General features: G+C 42.8%; 2 protein-coding genes across 2 annotated transcripts; both read left to right on the top strand.

Moving 5' to 3' along the window:
* The first annotated feature begins 264 nt into the window (after window positions 1-264).
* Window positions 265-5,859, top strand: LOC144738845 (cationic amino acid transporter 2-like). Its single transcript, XM_078621840.1, is given in 14 exon segments — window positions 265-288; window positions 1,356-1,428; window positions 2,630-3,022; window positions 3,132-3,287; window positions 3,409-3,565; window positions 3,806-3,939; window positions 4,036-4,052; window positions 4,054-4,259; window positions 4,455-4,591; window positions 4,668-4,770; window positions 4,976-4,998; window positions 5,299-5,465; window positions 5,606-5,714; window positions 5,795-5,859. Coding segments are annotated over 14 exon segments (1,764 nt in total).
* A 2,186-nt stretch (window positions 5,860-8,045) lies between these two features.
* On the top strand, window positions 8,046-13,602 carry LOC144738849 (kinesin-like protein KIF20A; the record flags this gene model as incomplete). Its single annotated transcript, XM_078621843.1, is given in 20 exon segments — window positions 8,046-8,232; window positions 8,400-8,500; window positions 8,576-8,695; window positions 8,904-9,042; window positions 9,363-9,538; window positions 9,631-9,730; window positions 9,943-10,155; window positions 10,239-10,312; window positions 10,314-10,351; window positions 10,432-10,506; window positions 10,599-10,742; window positions 10,882-11,050; window positions 11,139-11,291; window positions 11,465-11,509; window positions 11,511-11,605; window positions 11,708-11,810; window positions 11,972-12,161; window positions 12,232-12,323; window positions 12,424-12,561; window positions 13,381-13,602. Coding segments are annotated over 20 exon segments (2,574 nt in total), but the record flags the coding sequence as incomplete, so codon positions are not given.
* Between the last annotated feature and the right edge of the window lie 4 nt (window positions 13,603-13,606).

The following is a 13,606-nucleotide window of genomic DNA, read 5'->3' as shown; positions in this document are numbered from 1 at the left end:
ATTAACAATTCTCCAGTCTGAAGGTTTTCTAGATACTATCTCTTCCCATCAATCTGCCTGTGTCGCTGCTTTGTGTTACTCATGTTCGCACCGTTGGGAAGGTCTGAAAGGAGAAAGACAAAGAAAATATTGGTGTAAAATTGTACTTAATATCAATGTGAGATTCCTATAGGAAAAAAGGGAAAACGTTTTAATTGAAACACTGGTGAAATGCTAATATGTTCTTGATGACTACTGGTTGTGTTTCACCAACGAGGAGCCAACATGACCCCGGGCTGTTATTACCTTGTAGGTTTTCTCTTCTCCTTAAGTCTCTGAAGAGGTTCATTTCATTATTCAGAATCTCCAGTGACTCGGTAACTGTGTAAGTATACTGCCTTAATTATCCTTCTCAACTGAAATAGACGCAGGATTTACATGAGCTGAGAGTGAAGTCACACTCTAATGAGCCTCCTTCCTGCAAATGCTCCATCTCGCGCTGTGGCCAGTGAACCCAGTCACCATGGAGAAAAGCCATAGCAGCCCTGCTGCATCTGGCTAATACTGCTGGAAAAATGCTGGGGCAGAACTGTGATAATGAAGTAACGCCTACAAAACTTCTTTGTTCTCCTCTTGCCACAGCCCTTTACAATTTAACTGCAGCTTCACAATGCTGTTGGTATGGATGGAAACATACTTTTGTAGTCACATTTCCACCATGTATTGTTGTCAATGTGTATAATGGCAAACACTGTGAAATGGTAAAACAAACTCAGATAAAAACTACATAACACTACTTATACTACTACATAATTTACATCTATTGTAAAAGTTGATCCGTATTCCAAAATGATTAAAAACATCAAGATCATATGATTCCAGCTGAATTAAATCTGCTGGTTAACAAACGCATCATTTAATTGATTCAATGATACATTCTTTAATGTACTCTATCAAAACATCAAATTTATAAAATAGTACAGAATCAGACTTACCACATTAACTCCAGAGTGTATTTAAATACACTAGAAAGACATAAACTGTAGCTGTGAGTTTGAAGGCCTGAAACTAAACTATCCTGAGTAGTGCTGAATGTGTTTGCTGGACAGAGGCTCTCTGAACCTCTTTCTCCAGATGAATCATTAACAGCGAGAGGGGTAGTCCATTTCCTTCAGCTAATGAAGTTACACACAGTTCATCCCTCCTGAAATAGTTCTTAGTGTTAAGTGTTACTCTGATTCAAAGTCCTTACAATAATTTCTCAGTACGGTCTGATATATTTTCATTGTTTATATTTCACATACTGAGCCCCAGTTCAATATCCACACATTCATGATCCCATTAAAAATAAACTTGTGTTTGTTCCTCTCCATCAGGGTGGCTGGTTGAATCAGTCGGACATCCGGGGTTGGATCATGGCTCGAACCCTGGAAGCAATGGATTGCACCTGTAGGTTTCTCAAACATTTCGACTTTTCGTATGCTCTGACGAGTCTTCAGTTTGTTGCTGAGCAGAGGTCTCCCGTGAAAACAATTTCACTTTACAACCTGTTGACTCTTCATGTCCCAGACCAAAGCTTTGTTCACGGGACATCAGACACTGAGAGATGGAAAAAAATTGTTGTAGCTTGTCACTCAGAGCTTCTATCCCTCCAGCTGTGTGATCAACAGCAGATTCAGAAATCTACTTTCTGTTTGCAGATGTTGATGTAGATCCACAGAAAGAAACCTTAACTCCTCTAAATCCAATGTGGGAATATTTTATAATTCACTACACATTCATGAGAACATTCTTTCAATTTGTCATTGTTATTGTTAACATTTTTAAAATGGCCTCCGTCACATCCTCCACACAACAACTTTATCAACCTATGCAGTTTGCTCAAACAAATCATTCTGATCCCCTTTTCCAGAAATGGCACACACGTCTGAAATGTAACATAATGTGTAAAAAATGTAGCGCTGGTAGGAGTGAATGGATGGAAGCGTCCTGACAGACAGTGTGCTCTCTCACTCACGCTGCAACACTGAGCTGAAAAGGTAAGGACACTTTAAGAATTTGCAGTTTGTTAGTTTACACCCTCTCCAATCACAGAAAGAATCATTATGATCAATATGTCAAGAAATTATTCATATGCCGAATTTTACTAGGTCATTGTACAACATAATTATAAGAAATAGCAAATGCATCTAAAAACTAAAAGCTGCTTGTGATATTATGAAGTTGATATTGTGTGTGTGTGTGTGTGATACTAAGGTTCAATGTAGAGGAATTTGCTTAAAGAAATACCTTAACATATTAACATATATTAACTCTACCATCAACTAAAAACTGCCTTCACCATCACGAACATACTTCCAATGCACATACCACATAAAGTGACTACTACAACATACTACACATACAAATACTTGAATTTGTTATTTATTGTTCCTAATTTTATATTTTCTGGAATTCTGACATTCTTAATGGTTATTGTAAGCAATTGTTCCACATTATTTTTGTTAGTGCAATTGAAAATTGTGTATCCTCATGCAACCATGTGCTGTGCTGCTAAATCCAACCTTCTGTCTTCTAGGATACGTTTGGTTTCTGTGTCATTCTCAGTTGTACCATCTTAGAGTCACTGTGTGTCAATCAATCCCCTGAGCACATCATATCTTGATCAACAGGATGTCTGGTGCAAAGATACTGGTCTTCCTACAGAGCATTTCACGTAGGAAACCTCTGGAGCCTGAAGGAGAGGTGTCCAACTTTCGACGCTGCCTGACCACACTGGACCTGGTGGCTCTGGGGGTGGGCAGCACACTGGGGGCTGGCGTTTATGTGCTGTCGGGTGAAGTGGCCAGAGCTGTGGCTGGACCAAGTATCATTATCTCCTTCCTGATTGCAGCCACAGCCTCTGTCTTTGCAGGACTGTGCTATGCTGAATTTGGCGCGCGGGTTCCCAAGACTGGCTCTGCCTATCTGTACAGTTATGTGACTGTGGGCGAGATATGGGCTTTTATCACTGGCTGGAACTTGTTGCTGTCTTATGTCATAGGTATTCATAATACCACTTTGAATTCAAATGCAATTTCCCCCCCTCATGTGCAGACTCTACAAATGACATTTCATGTGTTTCATTAATTTGCTGGTCTTTGTTTCATTAGGTACATCCAGTGTAGCCAGAGCCTGGAGTGGAACCTTCGATGACCTCATCGGAAATAAAATTGCCAATTCTTTGGGAAAACATGCTGCAATGGATTTACCGGGCTTAGCTCCTTACCCAGACTTCTTTGCAGCTGCTCTCATAATGCTCTTGGCAGGCGAGTTTTATTAAAAACACCCTGCTGTTTCGAAACAATAAAAAAGTCCCCGTGTAATATAAGGAGAACTACAAACTTTGTATGTTGTATTGATTGTATCATCCGTGTATTCCTTCTCCAGGGATTCTTGCGTTTGGTGTGAAAGAGTCAGCCATTGTAAATAAGGTTTTTACAGCAGTCAACATCTTAGTGCTGCTGTTTGTCATCCTCTCTGGCTTGATAAAGGGAGACATCAACAACTGGAACACTGGTGAAGATTCTCTACAAAATGGACATGAGTATGAACACTTCTTTCTACAAACAATAAAATCTACAAATTAAAATATGCATCTTCGATACATAACCGTACCTAGAGTTACGTGCCATTGTCTATAGTTAGTAAGTAATGCTGATTTTTGCTTTGTTTTTTATTTGCTTATTTGTTTTATTTCCTAGGCATAATATGGTTAAGATATATCATGATCATTTGCCAGTTATTGCTTGATCGAATATCAGATAATCATGTGTATTCATTACAGAAACAACACATCAGTCAATGAAACTACTGGACTTGGCCGTGGGGGATTTTTCCCTTTTGGCTTTGAGGGAACATTAGCAGGAGCAGCTACTTGCTTTTATGCATTTGTTGGATTTGACTGCATTGCCACAACAGGTAAAATCATTTATACAGTTCACCGCAGGACTGAAGGTCCCAGCACAATACCAAACACAACATATCGGTACGACATAAAGTTTGTTTTTTCTATAGGAGAGGAGGTGCAGAACCCCCCAAAAGTCAATCCCGCTTGGCATCGTGTCGTCCCTCCTCATCTGCTTCCTGGCTTATTTTGGTGTGTCGGCTGCCCTGACTCTTATGATGCCATACTATTTACTTAGCATTCACAGTCCACTGCCAGCAGCCTTTACGTACATTGGCTGGGGCCCTGCGAAGTATGCAGTGGCGGTAGGATCCCTCTGTGCACTGTCGACAAGGTAGGAAACACTGTGTGCCTCTTCAAAAACAAAAAGAAGACTTTGAATTGAATCACGATTGATTTGTCACATCTGCTGGATCTCACAGTCTTATCAGCAGAACTGTGCCCGTAGTCCATTGGAAACACAATTACAGCTTGAGAGAAATGTAAATTACACAAGCTTGAATAATGTAATGGTAGGTTTTACCTGCAGCCTACTAGGATCCATGTTCCCGATGCCCCGTGTTCTCTTCGCCATGGCCAGAGATGGACTTCTCTTCCAACTCCTTAGTAAACTGAGTGACAGACAGAGTCCTGTCATAGCAACACTGGCATCAGGTGTCGTAGCAGGTAAAAGTCACAACATGACTTGAGACAATTTAAAGTGTGTGTGTGATGTAAATTATTTTATGTTTGTAATCTGCAGCTATCATGGCCATGTTGTTTGACCTGAAAGCGCTGGTAGACATGATGTCAATTGGAACCCTTTTTGCCTACACACTTGTTGCAGTATGCATCCTTGTCTTAAGGTATGATTCATATTTAAAGCATTGGAAACATGTATGCCGCTTAGTCCCAAATGAGAATAAATACAGTGAAATCAAAGATTTAAAATCTGAACTGACCAAAAAACTAAAATTTAATGCTATGATTTCATTCATTAAATTCCATGACATTACATTAATGTGTACTGGAGTGTGTATTGTAGCTGTTAAGAGTACATGATTGGTGCAGGCAGGTTGAAAAGAAACATTTATGTCATAAGTGTATCCATAAACAGAAAGGAAAATAATTCATCATTACACACATTTATTATTATTATTATTAACATCACCTGACTTTTATAGATATCAAGCAGACCATGACGAGGACAACCGCAAACCAGAAGCTTTTACATTTAGTGGAGTTATATTTCCTCCTCCACAAGCCAACACACGGACGTCAAAAAATGTGTCTTTATTAACTGTTTTAATTAGTAAGTGATATTCTTTATTGACTCCTGATCTATATATCAGAGATTTCCATCGTTAATGTTGACTGGAACATTTTCTCTGCAGTCTTTTTAGCTGTCATCCTAAGTCTCCTCATATCTGGGACTGTGAACTCCCTGCGGTTCATGGAGTGGTGGAGTTTGCTCTGTGTTTCTGTGATCACCCTGGTATTGATTCTCAGTTTCCTTACAATCTGGAGACAACCACAGAATACATCAAGAGCTGCTTTTATGGTATGTTTCATTGACTGTAGCTGCTGCTTTTGTAATTATTTAGTCATTGCTTCAATCGGTGAAGAAAAATTAATCACAAATATTCTTTGCTCTGATACTTTTTTTATTTCTCTAATGTCCCTTCCTTTTCAAATGTAAAGGTTCCTTTCGTGCCCCTGCTGCCTATTCTCAGCACTTTTGTCAACATTTATTTAATGGTTCAACTCGGAGTGGACACGTGGATCCGCTATGCAGTGTGGATGGCTGTAGGTAAGTGACAAATATCATAGTGAACTGATCTTAATTTAATCAGTGTGACTGTAAAAAATAATGACTTTTCCTCAAAACAGGTTTATTCATCTACTTTGGTTACGGTGTCCAGCACAGTGTGCAGAAACAAAGGCTCCAACATTAATACAACTGAGTACTCAGGACTTCCTGCATCAATACTGGACACAGTTTATGTCCCTTCATGGTGTTGTATTCTTGATGTATGACTGAAAACATTGGGCACTACAAAAGCAGCCATTATATCCATAAATATAGTTTGTTTCACTGATGCTGGGAATTTTAAAGTGTCTTACATCAACTGACATATATACTTGTAATTTGTTGTTGAAAAACCTTTTGGTAGTTTAGGGGTGTTGCTGGGTTAAATAGGCAACTGGACTTGCGCGTTTGCTTGAGGATGTTTCACCTGAGAAACTTCAGGGTTCAGAGTTCTGAACGAGAAGGGAGTCCTGCAACTAATACTATGTTAGGTTGTTGACTCACACAAAGAGGTGTGAGTTTCGGGTCGTCTGCCCAAAAACTAGATACTTTGACCTGGAAGACTGAAAACCTGCACAGACATGTCACCACACACTTTGGGATGGACACCCCGCCACCAGTGCGTGGTTATGACAAAGAAACCATGACCTGGATGGCTGAGAACCTTCACAGACTTACAGTAGTTCAGGGGATTTTTTTCCTCTTTTTTTACTTAAATAAATTCAGAGGAAAACACATAAATGCACACAGCATATTGCATAACTGCTTTAAATAAATGTGTCTCTTGCAACATGTTTGGTGTCAGAAATGTGGTCTAACACATTCATTTGTTGTCTAATACATGAATTTGCATCATATTTATATGGCTTTGTGTTCTCAGCTGTCTATGTCTTATCCTGTATTATTAAATCATATACATGTGTAATGTTCTGTAATCATGTATAGGGTAAATGGTAATAGTGTAATACAAATTAAATACATTTGTCATTTTATGATTTATATGAACTCATGCTCTCATATAAAATGCTCCGTTTCATCGAGTCTGGTGATATTATACCGTCACTGTAACATTCTACCCTTGCCTCTTTTCTGGCTGTGCTGTTCTTATTACACGAATTAAATTCTTTGTGAGATCCTGTGCCTACATGTCACAACCCCCCATCGTCTGGAAACGTGACAACATGTGCCCGGAACTGACGGAATCCGTCCACGTTTAACGAGGATGTGTTTGAGTGATGCACCTTCACCTTCCTAGCAGCCAATCAGAGGACAGGAAGTACAGCGTTTCAGCCAATGGGCGACTCCCTCATCGGGGGAGGCGCATTGTTCAAAAACCGAATGCAGTTAGTTGGTTAAAATAACACACACACACACCGTTCGAACGAAGTGAATGAGCTGTTCGCTGGTGAGACGGGATTTTTTTTCCCCCATTATTTAAAGATTTGTTTTCCCTTTTTCGACCTTCCGAGTAACATACGGAATTGAGGTAAGTTTAACTTTGATTCGTCTTCTTTTACATATTAAACAACACTTAACCCGATAGTAGCTACAATACAGCGTTTAGATACTGGAAAGAAGCATCAATCAATTCATGTTTTAAGGTGAATTACGTACATTTGTATCTAGAAATCTTTAAATTAGCCAACCACAGCGACGTTAGGGATCCTGTGTTTACGGTAGCCTGTCCGAGATTAAACAGATTAAACACTGTTCCAGGTATTTGGACATGGTCCTATGTGGTTGTCAGGATAATACAAGATGCTGGTAAACCTGGTATGTTAAATTTGTAGGGAAAAATCATTTTAATATGGAGGTCAGATTGTCTTACCGAACATTCTAACCGAAAAACCTGACCTCCATATTAGCATTAGATTTGGATCGTTTAAAATACACCGGTGTTAAATTGCCAAGTTCTTACATTGCTCTTTTTTTTAAACAAATGGGAAATAGAGATTTACTATAATGTCTTCAAGATATTATTATTATGATAGCAACCTTCCAGTGCTTCCAGTGTCGGGTCAGGCGGTTTCCTGAGGAAATCATTTTCCGGTTTGACTACTAAGACACTTACTTTGAAGGTCTGTGTGCTCTCCAGACTTGTTTCTTGACACACCCTCATTACATTAACCAGGGAGCTGGCGCCCACAGGGTACCAAAGTTACCCCAGTGCTTCATTGTTTCCGGATTACTGACTGACACATTTGCATGAACTTGACTGTCAGAGTTGTTGCTGTTAAGTTTCATCCCCTGGCTCACAGCCAGATTTAAACATGTCTCACTTACTTTCCTAGGCACACACTCATTCTATGCTTCCAACAGGTGAACATGGCAATGTCTCTGACCTCCCCATGCGGATGCCCCTCTGATGACGAGGAGGAGATGGCTGTGTTTGAGTCCACCGCAGCAGAGTATGGAGGACTGGGGAGGCTACGTCTGCCTGAGATCTCAGTCATTTCCCCCGGCCTGGACACCCAACCATCTACTTCAGGACTGGTAGGAGTGAATAGTAGTATGCTCTGTCTGGTGTCCTTCTAACATGTCCACTCGTTAGTTGTTGTGAAGATTGTGAACATTCATCTTGTCATACCGAAATAAATTGTATGTTTGTCACGAGAAGCAGCAATTGACTGACATATTTCCTTTCCAGCTTTAACGTTTTTACTTTGTGTTACTAGAAACAATCAGCGAGACAAGGTAGTGGTGGTGAAGGAATCTCTGAGAAAGTGAAGGTTTACCTTCGCATTCGGCCACTCACCGAGTCGGAGAGAGAGAGAGGCGAAGAACAGGTTCGACTCTTGACAGCCAGCATTTCTAGTAGCCCCCCCCCCAGTTTGCCTTTTAAATGAACACACACCTTGCAGGGTTGTGTCGCTGTTCAAGATGAGGAGACTCTGCTGCTCAAGGCGCCAAAGTGCTCACAGAACATGAGGACTGCAGAGAGGGGCATATCAGAGAGCATGCACAAGTTTAATTTCTCTAAGGTAACAGAGCTACACATGTTTACCTGTCTGGGAATTTTGTCAGAGTGGTTCATTTCTGTGTTTCTTCTTCTGTTTCTAAAACATGTGCAACACAAAGAGTGTCAGCGGGAATCTTGGAGCCTTGTAGCATTTACTCCAGCATGAGGGCTCCAAGATATTTCAAAAGGTTTACATATTTATGATGCCTGGTATCATCCAACTTTCTTAGATCTTTGGACCAGAAACGACACAACAAGAATTCTTTGAGAGCTCAATGAAGAAGATGGTAGTGGATGTGCTTCAAGGAGAGAACAGGCTCCTCTACACATATGGCATCACGAATTCTGGAAAGACGTACACCATTCAAGGTGAGATTCTTTATTACATTTCACCCAGACAACCTCCGCAGGCTAGTTTACAATTAGTGCGTTTTACATGGGACGTTAAATTCCTCTTTAACGCAGAATTAAATTTAAATCAAACTTAAAATCCAACATCATACAACTAATTCCATAAGAAAATGTCCATTCCGAATTCAACTTCCAGAGTAAGTGACTGGTTTATTCAGATTGTCTTTGGTATTAGAGGTTACACTGTAATAAAAATGAGGCTGACACAACTTTCAGTGATGATGTTTGAGACGTGCTCAAGGCGTGACTGTTGAGAACCATTGTAATTTGACTGGCAGGAACGGGTCAAGAGGCAGGTCTTCTACCTCGGGCTTTAGCATCGCTGTTCAGAAAACTGCAGGGGCGCCTGTATGGTGCCCTGGACCTGAAGCCTGTCCTGTGCCAGGATGTAAGACAGTTAGCGCCCTCTGAGGTCAGGATTGAGGAAATGCGCAGAAACTCTCTGCTCAAAGAGGTAAACAGAAACTATTTTTACACAGAGGTTCTCTGACGAGTACTCATACCTTATCAGGCAGGAATATGTGCATTACACTTGGTTGGTTCCAGGATGTGAACCTGAGGTCTCGTCGAGCTGGAACCACTACAGTTTGGGACAGCGGCATTGGAGGACTCTCTTCCACAAGTAACATTGCGACTCAGCTGGAGGGTGAGGACACCTGAGGGAGAATGTGCTCTTAATGAAACCTGACTTGGCTCTTACTGTCTTTTAATTTGTTATTCTTTTTATTGGTGAAATTGTGACTGGACAATAAAGTTAAATGAGTAGACAAGACAAAAAATAAAAACCAACAACATGGGATGAGTACAGTCTTACCGTCTTCTAAAAGGTCTTCCATCTTTCTTGTCCACTCTGTGCAGACACTGACAGTGTTTGTCTGGAGCCTGACAGCCTTTCTCACAGTGGAGGGGACGACCTGGAGGAAGGGGTGCAGTTTTCTGTCTGGGTTTCCTTCTACGAGATCTACAATGAGTTTGTCTACGACCTGCTGGATGCCGCACCCTCCCTGCAGCCGAGAAAAAGGGTGACGCTGCGTCTTAGTGACGACAAACACGGCAATCCTTACGTAAAGGGTAAAATTACATTTAACCCTTCTCTCTGTAATGGCGATGTTGCAATAATTCGTTGTTCTGCGAACTGATCCTATTTGTCTTAGACCTCACCTGGGTCCAGGTGCGCAATGCCGAGGAGGCCTGGCGGATTCTGAAGATCGGGCGGCGCAACCAAAGTTTTTGCCAGCACCCACCTCAACCAAAACTCCAGCCGCAGGTATGAGAACATTCAACTTTTACCTTCAAAACTATTTCATAGTATTTTAGTTTTCACTCACACCTGCTGCATCTTCTCAGTCACAGCATTTTCTCCATTCGTGTCCTGCATATTCACCCAGTGGAACATTCCGGCCCGACCACACACATCAGCGAGTACGTGTCGATTCTCACGAACCTTTGTACCTCGAAATCTCCTGTATGAATCATTTAGAGCTGTAATGAAGCCGGCGTGTCTCCCCCCGTAGGCTGACTGTGTGTGATCTCGCCGGGTCCGAGCGATGTAAAGAGCAGTGCAATGGAGAACGAATGAAGGAGGCGACCAACATCAACACCTCCCTACTGACACTGGGACGCTGCATCGCTGCTTTGAGGCACAACCAGAACAACAAGTATGTTGGAGCATATCCAGGAAGGACGGAATACTGAGGGATTGAAGAAAAAGCACGGCACCTCTCAAAAGATGGTGAACTTCATAGTCACAAAGTGGCTTTTGCTTGCATTTTTAGAGTGTTTTGATAACATCCACAGGTCCCGCCCCCCTCAAATGGTGCCCTTCAGGGACAGTAAACTGACCCGCGTGCTGCAGGGTTTCTTCTGTGGCCGAGGGACCTCCAGCATGGTGGTCAACATCAACCCATGTGCCTCGATCTACGATGAGACTCTACAAGCTCTGAAATTCTCAGCCATTGCCTCACAGGTAGGCAATGGTTCCTCACTGAGCCTTTCTGCTTCGTCCTCGTCTGAAGGGAGAAATCCAAAGAGTGTTGACCCTGATTTCCTTTCAGCTTGTCCATGGCCCGTCCACAAAAACCAGGGTGGCCTACATCTTGTCTCTGCTGAGCGAGCAAAATGCAAATGGAAATGAAAGCTCCCTCATGGAAGAGGAAGAGGATGAGAGTGATGTTGAAGATGGGGACGTCACCATGTTAAATATGGAGGTAACAAAAACGTGTTTTTTTTTCTTTTGTCCCCACAACCACATTTCACAAGTTTTTCTTTTGTTTTTCAACACGTTCACATGTGAATCCGTCGTTCAATGGTTCCGCGTCATTCAAACGTGGTTAGTTGTTGTTGTTACAGTGCTCCTAACAGCTTGCTGCTTTGTAATAAGGCTTTGCTGCGCGCCATCGACGTCCTGAAGAGAGAAGTGCAGCGGGCAGCGGGAAGAAAAGGAAACTCTTGAGGCAAACGTGAGAGAGCAGGTGGTCTCTGAGATGATGGAGGTCATCTCTGAAATGCAAGATGGTTTCAGGTGCGTGTTGAGGACATTAATAAAACAGTGAGGAGGGGGGAAAACCCTGGTGTTACCAATATAAAATGGATGCAGATAAGTTGAACTGACTTCCTGCACTAGTGAGACCCTGGAGGCCCAGAAGGCGCTAACTGAGGAGCGGTACGAGGACAAGATCACGAACCTGCAGAAGCATTTGAAGAAATTCTACAGCCAAGAGCTCAAGGTGAGAGCTGACTGAATAATGTAGAAGAAAAAGAAAAGTGGACTATTGGTGAATGATGTTTATTTTGTAGTGATGGATATTTAGCTCATCGTTTGCCAGAAATAAAGAAGCTGCTTAGTGTTTGCGTGAACATTTAGTTTTTGTCCATTTCATCCTGTCAGGAGCGTGATGAGGAGATTGAAGCTTTGACTGCTGCCCTGCAAGAAAAGAAAGAAGCGGAGTCGGTCTCGTCAGTTCCACAGGAAGAGTCTGGGCTTCGACGGTCCCAGCGCCTCAGTATTCAGACCGACGCCAACAGACTGCGCGCCGAACTTGACCAGTGCCGTGCTGAGCTGCTGACGAAGACACAAGGTGCTGCTGTTGGGTGTCGACAACACAGTGTTGACAGTAGCTGACTGTCTTGTGCTGCTTGCTTCCACAGAGCTGACCAAGCTGAAGATGCAGCTGGAAGTCCCAGGTTCAACCGGCGCCCTCACTGGTGCTGTGAACCGCAAGCTGGAGGAGGGTCAGCGGGTAGTGCGCAGCAGCTCGACGACATCAGCCACAGCAAATACCGTTTTTCCTCATGTAAGGCTGCTTGCGCTCAAATGAGAACACGGTGTTGTCTCAACAGAATCTGCGTCAGCTGCGTCTGGATTTACAGAAGCTTGGAACAGACCTGCAGTCTGGTGAACGAGCGTGCTGTCGCAACACTGGAGGCGAGAGGCTGCGTCAGGCGTTAACTGCTGCAGATTCAACTCTATTCAAACAGGTACATGTACAGCACGGCGTATTATAAACTCCTTTCCTGCTCAGTCTTCTGTCCTCTGACACAACGTACTGAAAAACTCTGAATGAAGACCAGGCAGTTCCAACCGTAACTATAGGCACGTTCAGTCTTCAGCCCTGGTTTTCCTGATCTCTTCTGGAGCTGGTCATGTTTGCGGCAGCTGTTACCGTGTAGACACCTTTGACTAAAATATCAACCATTGATGTGATAAATGTAGCATTCCAACTTGTGTCGCCGCACTGGCCCCCTGCCCCCTGCTGTTCATTGTGTGACAGAGAACAGTTCACCAGTCAAGAGGAAGACACAGATGACGCTGCAGATGGTGTTCGTCCTGTGGTTCAAATCGCGCTCTGACTAATCGGCGCACTTTTCCGAGGTGATTCACAGATGGTCGGTTGCTCCACATCGGATTCGCACAGAATAAAATAAACTACACCAAGATGGTGAATGTGCCAGCGTTTTGGTCAGTGGGACTAACCCACGTCTGAAACATGTCGTGTCTGCTCCGTTCCGACGATACATGCTTGAACTTTAATGAGGTTGTAATTGTTAACTTGAGTGCAATTCTGAATTTTTTGTTCTTGTTCTCTCCCTCTACTCTTCACTAACATTCTAAATGCACAATCAGCTTTTAAACTAAATGAATGCATCTAACATCTCTGCCGGGTGATTACCACATGCAGGTGTTTTTTTTTTCCTCGCTCTTCTGTTAACTCGGCCTTCCCCCGGATCACCTTCACCACCCCATCCCTCCCCCACCCCCGTGGTCTCATTTAACCCTTTTCACTGACTTCCTCTTAGGACCAGATCTTGTTGGAGATGCAGAACAGCCTGATGCTGGTCAAAGCGGATTTAAGGCGGAAAGCAGAGACTCTGGCTCAAACGCAGGCTGCCCAGGCGGAGCTGCCCCCTCTGGGCTCTGCTCTCCACACCACACCTGGTTCCTGTAAGAAGAGGGCAGGCGGCGCTGCCTCAGCCAGCAACACGGAAAACCGGCCTCCTCAGAAGCGTCCTTTTCTCCAGTCTT

This window comes from Lampetra planeri, unplaced genomic scaffold (assembly GCF_965212315.1).
Source record: "Lampetra planeri unplaced genomic scaffold, kcLamPlan1.2.h2 scaffold_1188, whole genome shotgun sequence".
Lineage (NCBI taxonomy): Eukaryota > Metazoa > Chordata > Hyperoartia > Petromyzontiformes > Petromyzontidae > Lampetra > Lampetra planeri.
Note: the sequence above shows the minus strand (reverse complement) of the source record. Positions and strands in the feature narration are given on the sequence as shown.